At 47.3% G+C, this 18,595-nt stretch overlaps 1 protein-coding gene across 1 annotated transcript in view; it reads left to right on the top strand.

Moving 5' to 3' along the window:
* LOC135508576 (collagen alpha-1(VI) chain-like) overlaps window positions 1–18,595 on the top strand; it is an 83,234-nt gene that overhangs the window by 16,042 nt on the left and 48,597 nt on the right. Inside the window, exons 3-12 of the mRNA XM_064928849.1 lie at window positions 445–645; window positions 1,273–1,432; window positions 5,046–5,159; window positions 12,487–12,507; window positions 12,613–12,633; window positions 13,869–13,913; window positions 15,560–15,613; window positions 17,792–17,836; window positions 17,917–17,970; window positions 18,394–18,492. Of these exons, the coding sequence (XP_064784921.1) occupies window positions 445–645; window positions 1,273–1,432; window positions 5,046–5,159; window positions 12,487–12,507; window positions 12,613–12,633; window positions 13,869–13,913; window positions 15,560–15,613; window positions 17,792–17,836; window positions 17,917–17,970; window positions 18,394–18,492 (814 nt within the window). The remainder of the gene's footprint in view (window positions 1–444; window positions 646–1,272; window positions 1,433–5,045; window positions 5,160–12,486; window positions 12,508–12,612; window positions 12,634–13,868; window positions 13,914–15,559; window positions 15,614–17,791; window positions 17,837–17,916; window positions 17,971–18,393; window positions 18,493–18,595) is intronic.

The following is an 18,595-nucleotide window of genomic DNA, read 5'->3' as shown; positions in this document are numbered from 1 at the left end:
ACACCCCTACTTATGTTTTGAAGGTATCTGTGACAAACAGATGCATATCTGTTATTCCCACTCATGTGAAATCCATAGATTAGGGCCTAAAAGATTTATTTCAATTGACTGATATCCTTATATGATCTGTAACTCAGTAAAATATTGTTGCATGTTGCGTTTATATTTTTTTCAGTGTTCAATATATCAATATTTGCGCATAAAGGTGTTTCCAGCGCCATTTCCAGCATAAATAATTTTACAGGCACACAGAATTCCACCATGTCGACAGAGACATTATCGGTCAACATTTCTAACATTTTACCAAAACTTCCTGTTTCCATCCCAGCTGTCGTGACTTTTAAATTTTTTTTATAAGGTATGACTTTTTCACATAAAAACTGTTGATGGTAACGTGGTTAGTGATGTGATATAACTTTTCTCTGTGTGTGTTGTTGTTGCTAGGCGCCACCCATGTGACCGGTCCCTGACATGGAACTCTGGAGCGCTGCACTACTCTGATGAGATCATCTTAGTGCGCCAGCTGAGTGACATCGCCACCGAGCGCCAGGCGCTCATCAGTGACATCAAGGGCATCAGCTACATCGGCAAGGGAACACACACTGACTGTGCCATCAAGAGAGGCATCGCTGAGCTGCTCATAGGGTAATACACACATGCACGTCATTAGAAAGGCTCAACAGGATGTCTCCCTCATTCCTCTCTGACCACACCCCTTAACTGTCCCCTGGCCCTGCCCATTAATCACAATTTTCCTGCCTTTCCTCATCTGAATACCAGTCTAACGGTTTCTCTATTGTACCTGTCTAATGGTTTCTCTATAGTACCTGTCTAATGGTGTCTCTATAGTACCTGTCTAATGGTTTCTCTATAATACCTGTCTAATGGTTTCTCTATAGTACCTGTCTAATGGTGTCTCTATAGTACCTGTCTAATGGTTTCTCTATAGTATCTGTCTAATGGTTTCTCTATAGTACCTGTCTAGTGGTTTCTCTATAGTACCTGTCTAATGGTTTCTCTATAATACCTGTCTAATGGTTTCTCTATAGTACCTGTCTAATGGTTTCTCTATAGTACCTGTCTAATGGTTTCTCTATAGTATCTGTATAATGGTTTCTCTATAGTACCTGTCTAATGGTTTCTCTATAGTACCTGTATAATGGTGTCTCTATAGTATCTGTCTAGTGATTTCTCTATAGTACCTGTCTAGTGTTTTTTTGTTGCAGTGTGTCTCATTACGTCCCTTTCTATCCGGTGTGTGTGTGTGTTCAGGGGCTCCCACTACCAGGAGAATAAGTACATCGTCGTGGTGACGGACGGTCATCCTCTAACAGGTTACAAGGAGCCCTGTGGGGGGTTACAGGAAGCTGCCAATGAGGCCAGGCAACACGGGGTTAAAGTCTTCTCTGTCGCCATATCACCTGACCAGGAGGTACGACACACACACCCTTAACCTGACCAGGAGGTACAACACACACACCCTTAACCTGACCAGGAGGTACGACACACACACCCTTAACCTGACCAGGGGGTACAACACACACACCCTTAACCTGACCAGGAGGTACGACACACACACCCTTAACCTGACCAGGAGGTACGACACACACACCCTTAACCTGACCAGGAGGTACGACACACACACCCTTAACCTGACCAGGAGGTACGACACACACACCCTTAACCAGACCAGGAGGTACGACACACACACCCTTAACCTGACCAGGAGGTACGACACACACACCCTTAACCTGACCAGGAGGTACGACACACACACCCTTAACCTGACCAGGAGGTACGTCACACACACCCTTAACCTGACCAGGAGGTACGACACACACACCCTTAACCTGACCAGGAGGTACGACACACACACCCTTAACCTGACCAGGAGGTACGACACACACACCCTTAACCTGACCAGGAGGTACGACACACACACCCTTAACCTGACCAGGAGGTACGACACACACACCCTTAACCTGACCAGGAGGTACGACACACACACCCTTAACCTGACCAGGAGGTACGACACACACACCCTTAACCTGACCAGGAGGTACGTCACACACACCCTTAACCTGACCAGGAGGTACGACACACACACCCTTAACCTGACCAGGAGGTACGACACACACACCCTTAACCTGACCAGGAGGTACGACACACACACCCTTAACCTGACCAGGAGGTACGACACACACACCCTTAACCTGACCAGGAGGTACGACACACACACCCTTAACCTGACCAGGAGGTACGACACACACACCCTTAACCTGACCAGGAGGTACGACACACACCCTTAACCTGACCAGGAGGTACGACACACACACCCTTAACCTGACCAGGAGGTACGACACACACACCCTTAACCTGACCAGGAGGTACGACACACACACCCTTAACCTGACCAGGAGGTACGACACACACACCCTTAACCTGACCAGGAGGTACGACACACACACCCTTAACCTGACCAGGAGGTACGACACACACACCCTTAACCTGACCAGGAGGTACGACACACACACCCTTAACCTGACCAGGAGGTACGACACACACACCCTTAACCTGACCAGGAGGTACGACACACACACCCTTAACCTGACCAGGAGGTACGACACACACACCCTTAACCTGACCAGGGTAACAGTATTTCACTCTGTATAGTTTACTCCGCTACTTGGGTCATTTCTCTTCCTCTCTCACCAAGCCCCGCCCCCTGTAAAAGAAGGAGCGCAGTTGTTGTTTTTTGACCACGAGATCATTTGCAGACCGTTTGCATTGTCGATGTCTTCTGTCTGCATGGTCGATGTTGTCAGTCTGCGTGGTCTATGTCGTCAGTCTGCATGGTCGATGTCGTCAGTCTGCATGGTCGATGTCGTCAGTCTACATGGTCGATGTCGTCAGTCTGCATGGTCGATGTCGTCAGTCTGCATGGTCGATGTCTTCTGTCTGCGTGGTCGATGTCGTCAGTCTGCATGGTCGATGTCGTCAGTCTGCATGGTCGATGTCGTCAGTCTGCATGGTCGATGTCGTCAGTCTACATGGTCGATGTCGTCAGTCTGCATGGTCGATGTCGTCAGTCTGCATGGTCGATGTCGTCAGTCTGCATGGTCGATGTCGTCAGTCTGCATGGTCGATTACGTCAGTCTACATGGTCGATGTCTTCAGTCTGCATGGTCGATGTCGTCAGTCTGCATGGTCGATGTCGTCAGTCTGCATGGTCGATGTCTTCTGTCTGCGTGGTCGATGTCGTCAGTCTGCATGGTCGATGTCGTCAGTCTACATGGTCGATGTCGTCAGTCTGCATGGTCGATGTCGTCAGTCTGCATGGTCGATGTCGTCAGTCTGCATGGTCGATGTCGTCAGTCTGCATGGTCGATGTCGTCAGTCTGCATGGTCGATGCAGCAAATGCAATAATATGTTGATGACATCTATATCTATCTATACAACGATTAAGTTAGGTCAGCACCTAGTCACAGAAAAACACAGCCATTTTTCCAGCCAAAGACAGGAGTCACAAAAAGCAGAAATAGAGATAAAATGAATCACTAACCTTTGATGATCTTCATCAGACAACACTCATAGGACTTTATGATACACAATACATGTATGTTTTGTTTGATAAAGTTCATATTTATATCCAAATATCTCAGTTTACATTTGCGCGTTATGTTCAGTAGTCCAAAACGTCCTGTGATTTTGCAGAGAGCCACATCAATTTACAGAAATACTCATAATAAACATTGCTAAAAGATTCAAGTGTTCTGCATGGAATTTTAGATCCACCTCTCCTTAATGTAACCGCTGTGTCAGATTTCAAAAAAACTTTACGGAAAAAGCACACCATGGAATAATCTGAGTACAGCGCTCAGACACAAAAACAAGCCATACACATATCCGCCATATTGTGGAGTCAACAGAAGTCAGAAATAACATTCTAAATATTCACTTACCTTTGATTATCTTCATCAGAATGCACTCCCAGGACTCCCAGTTCCACAATAAATGTTTGTTTTGTTTGATAAAGTCCATAATTTATGTCCAAATACCTCCTTTTTGTTTGCAAGTTTAGCCCAGTAATCCAAATTCATGAGGCGCGATCACTAGGTGCAGACAAAGTCAAAAAGTTCTGTTACAGTCCGTAGAAACATGTCAAACGATGTATAGAATCAATCTTTAGTATGTTTTTAACATAAATCCTCAATAATGTTCCAACTGGAGAATTCCTTTCTATTCAGAAATGCAATGGAATGCAGGTCGCTCTCACGTGTGCGCGTGTGATCACTGTATTGATCTCTATATTGATCTCTGTATTGATCTCTGTATTGATTTCTGCATTGATCTCTGAATTGACCTCTGTTTTGATCTCTGTTTTGATCTCTGTATTGATCTCTGTATTGATCTCTATATTGATCTCTGCATTGATCTCTGAATTGATCTCTGTTTTGATCTCTGTATGATCTCTATATTGATCTCTGAATTGAGCACTGTATTGATCTCTGTATTGATCTCTATATTGATCTCTGTATTGATCTCTGTATCTCTTTATTGATCTCTTTATTGATCTCTATATTGATATCTTTATTGATCTCTGTATTGATCTCTTTATTGATCTCTTTATTGATCTCTGCATTGATCTCTGTTTTGATCTCTGTATTGATCTCTGAATTGATCTCTGTATTGATCTCTATATTGATCATTGTATTGGTCTCTGTATCTCTGTATTGATCTCTATCTCTTTATTGATCTCTGTATTGATATCTGCATTGATCTCTGGATTGATCTCTGGATCTCTGTGTTGATCTCTGTGTTGATCTCTGTATTGATCTCTGTAGCTGTGTATTGATCTCTGTATTGATCTCTGTATCTCTGTATTGATCTCTGTATTGATCTCTGGATCTCTGTATTGCTCTCTGTATTGATCTCTGTATCTCTGTATTGATCTCTGTATCTCTGTATTGATCTCTGTATCTCTGTATTGATCTCTGTATCGATCTCTGTATTGATTTATGTATATCTGTATTGATCTCAAAAGGACACCAGGCTGTCAGTGATTGCTACAGACCAGAACTACAGACAGAACTTCACAGCAGCTGACAACAGCAGATCCACCCAGCTACAGACCATTCGCAGCATCATAGATATGATAGTACGTATCACACCCCTCCCCTCCCCACACCTTTCCTCTCCTCTTCATATCTCTCCTCCTTTCCCCTCCTCTATTTATAACTCTCCTCCTTTCCTTTCCTCTCCGTATCTCTCCTCCTTTCCTCTCCTCTCCATATCTCTCCTCCTTTCCCTTCCTCTATTTATAACTCTCCTCCTTTCCTCTCCTCTCCGTATCTCTCATCCTTTCCCCTCCTTTATTTATCTCTCTCCATATCTCTCCTCCTTTCCCCTCCTTTATTTATCTCTCTCCTCATTTACTCTCATCAATATTTATCTCACCACCTTTCCTCTCCGTAACTCTCCTCCTTTCCTCTCCTCTCCATCTCTCCTCCTTTCCTCTCCTCTCCATATCTCTCCTCCTTTCCCCTCCTCTATTTATATCTCTCCTCCTTTCCTCTCCTCTATTTATATCTCTCCTCCTTGCCCCTCCTCTATTTATATCTCTCCTCCTTTCCCCTCCTCTATTTATATCTCTCCTCCTTTTCTCTCCTCTATTTATATCTCTCCTCCTTTCCTCTATTTATATCTCTCCTCCTCTCCTCTATTTATATCTCTCCTCCTTTCCTCTCCTCTATTTATATCTCTCCCCCTTTCCTCTCCTCTATTTATATCTCTCCTCCTTTCCTCTCCTCTATTTATATCTCTCCTCCTTTCCTCTCCTCTATTTATATCTCTCCTCCTTTCCTCTCCTCTATTTATATCTCTCCTCCTTTCCTCTCCTCTCCATATCTCTCCTCCTTTCCCCTCCTCTATTTATATCTCTCCTCCTTTCCTCTCCTCTATTTATATCTCTCCTCCTTTCCTCTCCTCTCCATATCTCTCCTCCTTTCCTCTCCTCTCCATATCTCTCCTCATTTCCCCTCCTCTATTTATATCTCTCCTCTTTTCCTCTCCTCTATTTATATCTCTCCTCCTTTCCTCTCCTCTATTTATATCTCTCCTCCTTTCCTCTCCTCTATTTATATCTCTCCTCCTTTCATCTCCTCTATTTATATCTGTCCTCCTTTCCTCTCCTCTATTTATATCTATCCTCCTTTCATCTCCTCTATTTATATCTGTCCTCCTTTACTCTCCTCTCCATATCTCTCCTCCTTTCCCCTCCTCTATTTATATCTCTCCTCCTTTCCTCTGCTCTATTTATATCTCTCCTCCTTTCCTCTCCTCTATTTATATCTCTCCTCCTTTCCTCTCCTCTATTTATATCTCTCCTCCTTTCCTCTCCTCTCCGTAACTCTCCTCCTTTCCTCTCCTCTCCATATCTCTCCTCCTTTCCTCTCCTCTCCATATCTCTCCTCATTTCCTCTCCTCTCCATATATCTCCTCCTTTCCTCTCCTCTCCATATATCTCCTCCTTTCCTCTCCTCTCCATATCTCTCCTCCTTTCCTCTCCTCTCCATATCTCTCCTCCTTTCCTCTCCTCTCCATATCTCTCCTCCTTTCCTCTCCTCTCCATATCTCTCCTCCTTTCCTCTCCTCTCCATAGCTCTCCTCCTTTCCTCTCCTCTATTTATATCTCTCCTCCTTTCATCTCCTCTATTTATATCTGTCCTCCTTTCCCCTCCTCTATTTATATCTCTCCTCCTTTCATCTCCTCTATTTATATCTCTCCTCCTTTCCTCTCCTCTATTTATATCTGTCCTCCTTTCCTCTCCTCTATTTATATCTCTCCTCCTTTACTCTCCTCTATTTATATCTCTCCTCCTTTCCTCTCCTCTATTTATATCTCTCCTCCTTTCCTCTTCTCTATTTATATCTCTCCTCCTCTCCTCTATTTATATCTCTCCTCCTTTCCTCTCCTCTCCGTAACTCTCTTCCTTTCCTCTCCTCTCCATATCTCTCCTCCTTTCCTCTCCCCTCCATATCTCTCCTCATTTCCCCTCCTCTATTTATATCTCTCCTCTTTTCCTCTCCTCTATTTATATCTCTCCTCCTTTCCTCTCCTCTATTTATATCTCTCCTCCTTTCCTCTCCTCTCCATATCTCTCCTCCTTTCCTCTATTTATATCTCTCCTCCTTTCCTCTCCTCTATTTATATCTCTCCTCCTTTCCTCTCCTCTCCATATCTCTCCTCCTCTCCTCTATTTATATCTCTCCTCCTTTCCTCTCCTCTATTTATCTCTCCTCCTTTCCTCTCCTCTCCCTATCTCTCCTCATTTCCCCTCCTCTATTTATATCTCTCCTCCTTTCCTCTCCTCTATTTATATCTCTCCTCCTTTCCTCTCCTCTATTTATATCTCTCCTCCTTTCATCTCCTCTATTTATATCTGTCCTCCTTTCCTCTCCTCTATTTATATCTCTCCTCCTTTCATCTCCTCTATTTATATCTGTCCTCCTTTCCTCTCCTCTATTTATATCTGTCCTCCTTTCCTCTCCTCTCCATATCTCTCCTCCTTTCCTCTCCTCTATTTATATCTCTCCTCCTTTCCTCTCCTCTCCGTAACTCTCCTCCTTTCCTCTCCTCTCCATATCTCTCCTCCTTTCCTCTCCTCTCCATATCTCTCCTCATTTCCCCTCCTCTCCATATATCTCCTCCTTTCCTCTCCTCTCCATATCTCTCCTCCTTTCCTCTCCTCTCCATATATCTCCTCCTTTCCTCTCCTCTCCATATCTCTCCTCCTTTCCTCTCCTCTCCATATCTCTCCTCCTTTCCTCTCCTCTCCATATCTGTCCTCCTTTCCCCTCCTCTATTTATATCTCTCCTCCTTTCCCCTCCTCTATTTATATCTCTCCTCCTTTCCTCTCCTCTATTTATATCTCTCCTCCTTTCCCCTCCTCTATTTATATCTCTCCTCCTTTCCTCTCCTCTATTTATATCTCTCCTCCTTTCCTCTCCTCTATTTATATCTCTCCTCCTTTCCTCTATTTATATCTCTCCTCCTTTCCTCTCCTCTATTTATATCTCTCCTCCTTTCCTCTATTTATATCTCTCCTCCTTTCCTCTGCTCTATTTATATCTCTCCTCCTTTCCCCTCCTCTATTTATATCTCTCCTCCTTTCCTCTCCTCTATTTATATCTCTCCTCATTTCCCCTCCTCTATTTATATCTCTCCTCCTTTCCTCTATTTATATCTCTCCTCATTTCCTCTTCTCTATTTATATCTCTCCTCCTCTCCTCTATTTATATCTCTCCTCCTTTCCTCTCCTCTGTTTATCTCTCTCCTTCTTTCCTCTCCTCTCCATATATCTCCTCCTTTCCTCTCCTCTCCATATCTCTCCTCCTTTCCTCTCCTCTGTTTATCTCTCTCCTTCTTTCCTCTCCTCTCCATATATCTCCTCCTTTCCTCTCCTCTCCATATCTCTACTCCTTTCCTCTCCTCTCCATATCTCTCCTCCTTTCCTCTCCTCTCCATATATCTCCTCCTTTCCTCTCCTCTGTTTATCTCTCTCCTCCTTTCCTTTATTCCAATGCTTCTCTTCTCTTTCCACCATTCATCTATACCCTCCTCCTCTCTTCCTCTCTACTTCCCTCCCCCTCCCTCTCTACTCCCCTCCCTCTCCCTCTCTACTCCCCTCCCTCTCCCTCTCTACTCCCCTCCCTCTCCCTCTCTACTCCCCTCCCCCTCCCTCTCTACTCCCCTCCCTCTCTACTCCCCTCCCTCTCCCTCTCTACTCCCCTCCCTCTCCCTCTCTACTCCCCTCCCCCTCCCTCTCTACTCTCCTCCCTCTCTACTCCCCTCCCTCTCCCTCTCTACTCCCCCTCTCTACTCCCCTCCCCCTCCCTCTCTACTCCCCTCCTCTCTCCCTCTCTACTCCCCTCCCTCTCCCTCTCTACTCCCCCCCCCTCTCTACTCCCTCCCCCTCCCTCTCTACTCCCCTCCTCTCTCTCCCTCTCTACTCTCCTCCCTCTCTACTCCCCTCCCCTCCCTCTCCCTCTCTACTCCCCTCCCTCTCTACTCCCCCCCATCCCTCTCTACTCCCCTCCCCCTCCCTCTCTACTCCCCTCCATCTCCCTCTCTACTCCCGTCCCTCTCCCTCTCTACTCCCCTCCATCTCCCTCTCTACTCCCCTCCCTCTCCCTCTCTACTCCCCTCCCCCTCCCTCTCTACTCCCCTCCCTCTCCTTCTCTACTCCCCTCCCTCTCTACTCCCCTCCCCCTCCCCTCCCTCTCTACTCCCCTCCCCCTCCCTCCCTCTCTACTCCCTCCTCTCTCCCTCTCTACTCTCCTCCCTCTCTACTCCCTCCCCCTCCCTCTCCCTCTCTACTCCCCTCCCTCTCTACTCCCCTCCCCCTCCCTCTCTACTCCCTCCCCCTCCCTCTCTACTCCCCTCCCTCTCCCTCTCTACTCCCCTCCCTCTCTACTCCCCTCCCTCTCCCTCTCTACTCCCTCCCCCTCCCTCTCTACTCCCCTCCCCCTCCCTCTCTACTCTCCTCCCTCTCTACTTCCCTCCCCTCCTCTCTACTCCCCTCCCTCTCCCTCTCTACTCCCCTCCCTCTCCCCTCCCCTCCCCTCCCCCTCCCTCTCTACTCACCTCCCTCTCCCTCTCTACTCTCCTCCCTCTCTACTCCCTCCCTCCCTCTCTACTCCCCCTCCCTCTCCCTCTCTTCTCCCCTCCCTCTCCCCTCTCCCCTCCCCCTCCCTCTCTACTCTCCTCCCTCTCCCTCTCGACTCCCCTCCTCTCTCCCTCTCTACTCCCCCTCCCTCTCCCTCTCTACTCCCCTCCCCCTCCCTCTCTACTCCCCTCCCTCTCCCTCGCTACTCCCCTCCCTCTCCCTCTCTACTCCCCTCCCCTCCCTCTCTACGCCCTCCCTCTCTACTCCCCTCCCCTCCCTCTCCTTCTCTACTCCCCTCCCTCTCTACTCCCCTCCCCTCCCCTCCCTCTCTACTCCCCTCCCCCTCCCCTCCCTCTCTACTCCCCTCCTCTCTCCCTCTCTACTCTCCTCCCTCTCTACTCCCCCTCCCCTCCCTCTCCCTCTCTACTCCCCTCCCTCTCTACTCCCCTCCCCTCCCTCTCTACTCCCCCTCCCCCTCCCTCTCTACTCCCCTCCCTCTCCCTCTCTACTCCCCCTCCCTCTCTACTCCCCTCCCTCTCCCTCTCTACTCCCCTCCCCCTCCCTCTCTACTCCCCTCCCCCTCCCTCTCTACTCTCCTCCCTCTCTACTTCCCTCCCCTCCCTCTCTACTCCCCTCCCTCTCCCTCTCTACTCCCCTCCCTCTCCCCTCCCCTCCCTCCCCCCCTCTCTACTCCCCTCCCTCTCCCTCTCTACTCTCCTCCCTCTCTACTCCCCTCCCTCCCTCTCTACTCCCCTCCCTCTCCCTCTCTACTCCCCTCCCTCTCCCTCTCTACTCCCCTCCCCCTCCCTCTCTAATCCCCTCCCTCTCTACTCCCTCCCTCTCCCTCTCTACTCCCCTCCCTCTCCCTCTCTACTCCCCTCCCCTCCCTCTCTACGCTCCTCCCTCTCTACTCCCCTCCCCCCTCCCTCTCCTTCTCTACTCCCCTCCCTCTCTACTCCCCTCCCCCTCCCCTCCCTCTCTACTCCCCTCCCCCTCCCCTCCCTCTCTACTCCCCTCCTCTCTCCCTCTCTACTCTCCTCCCTCTCTACTCCCCTCCCCTCCCTCTCCCTCTCTACTCCCCTCCCTCTCTACTCCCCTCCCCCTCCCTCTCTACTCCCCTCCCCCCCCTCTCTACTCCCCTCCCTCTCCCTCTCTACTCCCCTCCCTCTCTACTCCCCTCCCTCTCCCTCTCTACTCCCTCCCCCCTCCCTCTCTACTCCCCTCCCCCCTCCCTCTCTACTCTCCTCCCTCTCTACTTCCCTCCCCTCCCTCTCTACTCCCTCCCTCTCCCCTCCCCTCCCCTCCCTCTCCCCTCCCCCCCCCTCCCCTCCCCCCCTCCCCCCCTCCCTCTCTACTCCCCTCCCTCTCCCTCTCTACTCTCCTCCCTCTCTACTCCCCCTCCCCCTCTCTACTCCCCTCCCTCTCCCTCTCTTCTCCCCTCCCCCTCTCCCTCTCTCCTCCCCCTCCCTCTCTCTACTCTCCTCCCTCTCCCTCTCGACTCCCCTCCTCTCTCCCTCTCTACTCCCCTCCCTCTCCCTCTCTACTCCCCTCCCTCTCTACTCCCCTCCCTCTCCCTCTCTACTCCCCTCCCTCTCCCTCTCTACTCCCCTCCCCCTCCCTCTCTACGCTCCTCCCTCTCTACTCCCCTCCCCTCCCTCTCCTTCTCTACTCCCCTCCCTCTCTACTCCCCTCCCCTCCCCTCCCTCTCTACTCCCCTCCCCCTCCCCTCCCTCTCTACTCCCCTCCTCTCTCCCTCTCTACTCTCCTCCCTCTCTACTCCCCTCCCCTCCCTCTCCCTCTCTACTCCCCTCCCTCTCTACTCCCCTCCCCCTCCCTCTCTACTCCCCTCCCCTCCCTCTCTACTCCCCTCCCTCTCCCTCTCTACTCCCTCCCTCTCTACTCCCCTCCCTCTCCCTCTCTACTCCCCTCCCCCTCCCTCTCTCTACTCCCCTCCCCCTCCCTCTCTACTCTCCTCCCTCTCTACTTCCCTCCCCTCCCTCTCTACTCCCTCCCTCTCCCTCTCTACTCCCTCCCCCTCCCTCCCCCTCCCTCTCTACTCCCCCTCCCTCTCCCTCTCTACTCTCCTCCCTCTCTACTCCCCTCCCCTCCCTCTCTACTCCCCTCCCTCTCCCTCTCTTCTCCCCTCCCTCTCCCTCTCTCCTCCCCCTCCCTCTCTACTCTCCTCCCTCTCCCTCTCGACTCCCCTCCTCTCTCCCTCTCTACTCCCCTCCCTCTCCCTCTCTACTCTCCTCCCTCTCTACTCCCCTCCCTCTCCTCCCCTCCCCTCCCTCTCTACTCCCCTCCCTCTCTTCTCCCCTCCCTCTCCCTCTCTCCTCCCCCCTCCCTCTCTACTCTCCTCCTCCCTCTCCCTCTCGACTCCCCTCCTCTCTCCCTCTCTACTCCCCTCCCTCTCCTCTCTACTCTCCTCCCTCTCTACTCCCCTCCCTCTCCTCCCCTCCCCTCCCTCTCTACTCCCCTCCCTCTCCCTCTCTTCTCCCCTCCCTCTCCCTCTCTCCTCCCCCTCCCTCTCTACTCTCCTCCCTCTCCCTCTCGACTCCCCTCCTCTCTCCCTCTCTACTCCCCTCCCTCTCCCTCTCTACTCTCCTCCCTCTCTACTCTCCTCCCTCTCCCTCTCGACTCCCCCTCCTCTCTCCCTCTCTACTCCCCTCCCTCTCCCTCTCTACTCTCCTCCCTCTCTACTCCCCTCCCTCTCCTCTCCTCTCCTCTCCTCCCTCTCCCTCTCTACTCCCCTCCCTCTCATATCATTTTAAAGTGTAAATGAGTCTCTCTAACCTCTGATCCATTTTCTCTTACAGACCAATGAGACCAAGGATGTGGTATGTCTTGTCTACCTATGTGACATGTTATTTCTACACTAATCATTACTTCCATTTGTCTGTTTGTTGACATTTCTAACTGTGCTTTTTTCTACATTTTTTCAGTGCTGTTCTTTTGACTGCAATGTAAGTAGCCCCTAAATCCCATGACCCCCGTATGACGCCTTTATAACAGGTTGTAGTGTTCTATGAAGGCTCTCTGAGTGACATAGCGGTATGACCCCCTTATGCCCCTTTATAACAGGTTGTAGTGTTCTATGAAGGCTCTCTGAGTGACATAGCAGTATGACCCCCTTATGCCCCTTTATAACAGGTTGTAGTGTTCTATGAAGGCTCTCTGAGTGACATAGCAGTATGACCCCCTTATGCCCCTTTATAACAGGTTGTAGTGTTCTATGAAGGCTCTCTGAGTGACATAGCAGTATGACCCCCTTATGACACCTTTATAACAGGTTGTAGTGTTCTATGAAGGCTCTCTGAGTGACATAGCAGTATGACCCCCTTATGCCCCTTTATAACAGGTTGTAGTGTTCTATGAAGGCTCTCTGAGTGACATAGCAGTATGACCCCCTTATGCCCCTTTATAACAGGTTGTAGTGTTCTATGAAGGCTCTCTGAGTGACATAGCAGTATGACCCCCATATGACGCCTTTATAACAGGTTGTAGTGTTCTATGAAGGCTCTCTGAGTGACATAGCAGTATGACCCCCATATGACGCCTTTATAACAGGTTGTAGTGTTCTATGAAGGCTCTCTGAGTGACATAGCAGTATGACCCATGATGACCCCTTTATAACAGGTTGTAGTGTTCTATGAAGGCTCTCTGAGTGACATAGCGGTATGACCCACGATGACCCCTTTATAACAGGTTGTTGTGTTCTATGAAGGCTCTCTGAGTGACATAGCGGTATGACCCACGATGACCCCTTTATAACAGGTCGTTGTGTTCTATGAAGGCTCTCTGAGTGACATAGCAGTATGACCCATGATGACCCCTATAGCAGGTTGTTGTGTTCTATGAAGGCTCTCTGAGTGACATAGCGGTATGACCCATGATGACCTCTATAGCAGGTCGTTGTGTTCTATGAAGGCTCTCTGAGTGACATAGCGGTATGACCCATGATGAGCCCTTTATAACAGGTTGTTGTGTTCTATGAAGGCTCTCTGAGTGACATAGCGGTATGACCCATGATGACCCCTTTATAACAGGTTGTTGTGTTCTATGAAGGCTCTCTGAGTGACATAGCGGTATGACCCATGATGACCCCTTTATAACAGGTTGTTGTGTTCTATGAAGGCTCTCTGAGTGACATAGCGGTATGACCCATGATGACCTCACTGATGATGTGTTTTGTCTGCAGGCTAAAGGAGGTCCCAAAGGACCAGTAGGAGACCTCGGGTCCAAGGTGGGTCTCACACACACACACACACACACACACACACACACACACACACACACACACACACACACACACACGCATGCACGCGCACACACACGAAAACCGGAAGACTTGTGATAGCTCCTAGGTTAATGCCTAGACTTTAGCTCAGTGTGCTAACCTGGTCATCATAGCGAGTGTCTGATTAGCTCCCCAGGTTAATGCCTAGACTTTAGCTCAGTGTGCTAACCTGGTCATCATAGCGAGTGTCTGATTAGCTCCCCAGGTTAATGCCTAGACTTTAGCTCAGTGTGCTAACCTGGTCATTATAGCTAGTGTCTGATTAGCTCCCCAGGTTAATGCCTAGACTTTAGCTCAGTGTGCTAACCTGGTCATTATAGCTAGTGTCTGATTAGCTCCCCAGGTTAATGCCTAGACTTTAGCTCAGTGTGCTAACCTGGTCATTATAGCGAGTGTCTGATTAGCTCCCCAGGTTAATGCCTAGACTTTAGCTCAGTGTGCTAACCTGGTCATTATAGCTAGTGTCTGATTAGCTCCCCAGGTTAATGCCTAGACTTTAGCTCAGTGTGCTAACCTGGTCATCATAGCGAGTGTCTGATTAGCTCCCCAGGTTAATGCCTAGACTTTAGCTCAGTGTGCTAACCTGGTCATTATAGCTAGTGTCTGATTAGCTCACCAGGTTAATGCCTAGACTTTAGCTCAGTGTGCTAACCTGGTCATCATAGCTAGTGTCTGATTAGCTCCCCAGGTTAATGCCTAGGCTTTAGCTCAGTGTGCTAACCTGGTCATTATAGCTAGTGTCTGATTAGCTCCCCAGGTTAATGCCTAGACTTTAGCTCAGTGTGCTAACCTGGTCATTATAGCTAGTGTCTGATTAGCTCACCAGGTTAATGCCTAGACTTTAGCTCAGTGTGCTAACCTGGTCATCATAGCTAATGTCTGATTAGCTCCCCAGGTTAATGCCTAGGCTTTAGCTCAGTGTGCTAACCTGGTCATTATAGCTAGTGTCTGATTAGCTCCCCAGGTTAATGCCTAGACTTTAGCTCAGTGTGCTAACCTGGTCATTATAGCTAGTTTCTGATTAGCTCCCCAGGTTAATGCCTAGGCTTTAGCTCAGTGTGCTAACCTGGTCATTATAGCTAGTGTCTGATTAGCTCCCCAGGTTAATGCCTAGACTTTAGCTCAGTGTGCTAACCTGGTCATTATAGCTAGTGTCTGATTAGCTCCCCAGGTTAATGCCTAGGCTTTAGCTCAGTGTGCTAACCTGGTCATTATAGCTAGTGTCTGATTAGCTCCCCAGGTTAATGCCTAGACTTTAGCTCAGTGTGCTAACCTGGTCATTATAGCTAGTTTCTGATTAGCTCCCCAGGTTAATGCCTAGGCTTTAGCTCAGTGTGCGAACCTGTTCATTATAGCTAGTGTCTGATTAGCTCCCCAGGTTATTGCCTAGGCTTTAGCTCAGTGTGCTAACCTGATCTTCATATCTAGTGTCTGATTGTTGTTGTCATTGTGTATTATTGTTCTTGAATTCTAATGCTCCACTCCTCTCTCCTCCCTCTCCCCCTCTCACTTCCTCTCTCCACCTCTCTTCCTCTCTCCACCTCTCTTCCTCTCTCCTCTCTCCTCCCTCTTCCTCTCCTCTCTTCCTGCAGGGTGAAACAGGTAGACAGGGGATGCCAGGCGAGAAGGGAGACATCGGGGTAGAGGTGAGTACCTGTGAACACACACAGGTCTGCTATTAACCCCAAAAATCTGCTCTGTTATTAACCTATAGAATCAGGTCTGTTATTAACCTATAGAATCAGGTCTGTTATTAACTTATAGAATCAGGTCTGTTATTAACCTATAGAATCAGGTCTGTTCTTAACCTATAGAATCAGGGCTGTTATTAACCTATAGAATCAGGTCTGTTATTAACCTATAGAATAGAATCAGGTCTGTTATTAACCTATAGAATCAGGTCTGTTATTAACCTATAGAATAGAATCAGGTCTGTTATTAACCTATAGAATCAGGTCTGTTATTAACCTATAGAATCAGGTCTGTTATTAACCTATAGAATCAGGTCTGTTATTAACCTATAGAATCAGGTCTGTTATTAACCTATAGAATCAGGTATGTTATTAACCTATAGAATCAGGTCTGTTATTAACCTATAGAATCAGGGCTGTTATTAACTTATAGAATCAGGTCTGTTATTAACTTATAGAATCAGGTCTGTTATTAACCTATAGAATCAGGTCTGTTATTAACCTATAGAATAGAATCAGGTCTGTTATTAACCTATAGAATCAGGTCTGTTATTAACCTATAGAATCAGGTCTGTTATTAACCTATAGAATCAGGGCTGTTATTAACCTATAGAATCAGGTCTGTTATTAACCTATAGAATCAGGTCTGTTATTAACCTATAGAATCAGGTCTGTTATTAACCTATAGAATCAGGTCTGTTATTAACCTATAGAATAGAATCAGGTCTGTTATTAACCTATAGAATCAGGTCTGTTATTAACTTATAGAATCAGGTCTGTTATTAACCTATAGAATCAGGTCTGTTATTAACCTATAGAATCAGGTCTGTTATTAACCTATAGAATCAGGGCTGTTATTAACCTATAGAATCAGGTCTGTTATTAACCTATAGAATCAGGTCTGTTATTAACTTATAGAATCAGGTCTGTTATTAACCTATAGAATCAGGTCTGTTATTAACTTATAGAATCAGGTCTGTTATTAACCTATAGAATCAGGTCTGTTATTAACCTATAGAATCAGGTCTGTTATTAACTTATAGAATCAGGTCTGTTATTAACCTATAGAATCAGGTCTGTTATTAACCTATAGAATCAGGTCTGTTATTAACCTATAGAATCAGGGCTGTTATTAACCTATAGAATCAGGTCTGTTATTAACCTATAGAATCAGGTCTGTTATTAACCTATAGAATCGGGTCTGTTATTAACCTATAGAATAGAATCAGGTCTGTTATTAACCTATAGAATCAGGTCTGTTATTAACCTATAGAATCAGGTCTGTTATTAACCTATAGAATCAGGTCTGTTATTAACCTATAGAATCAGGTCTGTTATTAACCTATAGAATCAGGTCTGTTATTAACCTATAGAATCAGGTCTGTTATTAACTTATAGAATCAGGTCTGTTATTAACCTATAGAATCAGGTCTGTTATTAACCTATAGAATCAGGTCTGTTATTAACCTATAGAATCAGGGCTGTTATTAACCTATAGAATCAGGTCTGTTATTAACCTATAGAATCAGGTCTGTTATTAACCTATAGAATCGGGTCTGTTATTAACCTATAGAATAGAATCAGGTCTGTTATTAACCTATAGAATCAGGTCTGTTATTAACCTATAGAATCAGGTCTGTTATTAACCTATAGAATCAGGTCTGTTATTAACTTATAGAATCAGGTCTGTTATTAACCTATAGAATCAGGTATGTTATTAACCTATAGAATCAGGTCTGTTATTAACCTATAGAATCAGGTCTGTTATTAACCTATAGAATCAGGTCTGTTATTAACCTATAGAATCAGGGCTGTTATTAACCTATAGAATCAGGTCTGTTATTAACCTATAGAATCAGGTCTGTTATTAACCTATAGAATCAGGTCTGTTATTAACCTATAGAATCAGGTCTGTTATTAACTTATAGAATCAGGTCTGTTATTAACCTATAGAATCAGGTCTGTTATTAACCTATAGAATCAGGTCTGTTATTAACCTATAGAATCAGGTCTGTTATTAACTTATAGAATCAGGTCTGTTATTAACCTATAGAATCAGGTCTGTTATTAACCTATAGAATCTCCCCCTCTCCCGGCTCTTTAATCTACTGATGATCCAGTCTTCTATTTCAGGGGAACTTGGGAGATCCCGGTCCCGTAGGATACCGTGGAATGAAGGTACTATATCTCAGACACGTGATACGACCATGACAGTCTCTACATGATGATCATGACGATAACTGTTGTCTCGTTTCCAGGGCGACCGAGGTGGAATAGGCAACAAGGGCGAGAGAGGCCATAAAGGCTACAAGGTAAACTGCACAGCCATTGGTGGATTTTATTTCACCTTTACTGTAGTTATTTAGAAACATGCTATGTTCTCCCATTGATGGACGCTCTCACTGAACTAACATCTCTCTCTCTGTCTCTGTCTCGCTCTGTCTGTCTCTCTCTCTCTCTCTCTCTCTCTCTGTCTCTCTCTGTCTCTGTCTCTCTCTCTGTCTCTCTCTCTCTCTGTCTCTCTCTCTCTCTGTCTCTCTCTGTCTCTGTCTCTGTCTCTGTCTCTCTCTCTGTCTCTGTTTTTCTCTGTCTTTCTCTGTCTCTCTCCCTCTCTGTCTCTGTCTCTGTCTCTCTCTCTCTCTCTGTCTCTGTTTTTCTCTGTCTCTCTCCCTCTCTCTCTTCTCTTCTCTCTCTCTCTCTCTCTCTCTCTCTCTCTCTCTCTCTCTCTCTCTCAGGGAGACAAAGGACAACAGGGGACAGATGGAGTTGATGGACGTAAGGGTGATCCAGGGTTTCCTGGTCTAGCCGGCTGTAAAGGATCCCCAGGACCTGACGTGAGTCCTCCTGGTATTGTGTTATTTTAAACTCCAGTCCTGCGTTGGGGTTTAGAGTCTGTCTCTCTTTATAAGGGGACAATATGTGACATCAGGTTCAACA

The sequence above is a fragment of the Oncorhynchus masou genome, chromosome 3 (assembly GCF_036934945.1).
Source record: "Oncorhynchus masou masou isolate Uvic2021 chromosome 3, UVic_Omas_1.1, whole genome shotgun sequence".
NCBI lineage: Eukaryota > Metazoa > Chordata > Actinopteri > Salmoniformes > Salmonidae > Oncorhynchus > Oncorhynchus masou.
The sequence above is the reverse complement of the archived record's forward strand: the minus strand, read 5'-3'. Positions and strand labels throughout refer to the sequence as shown.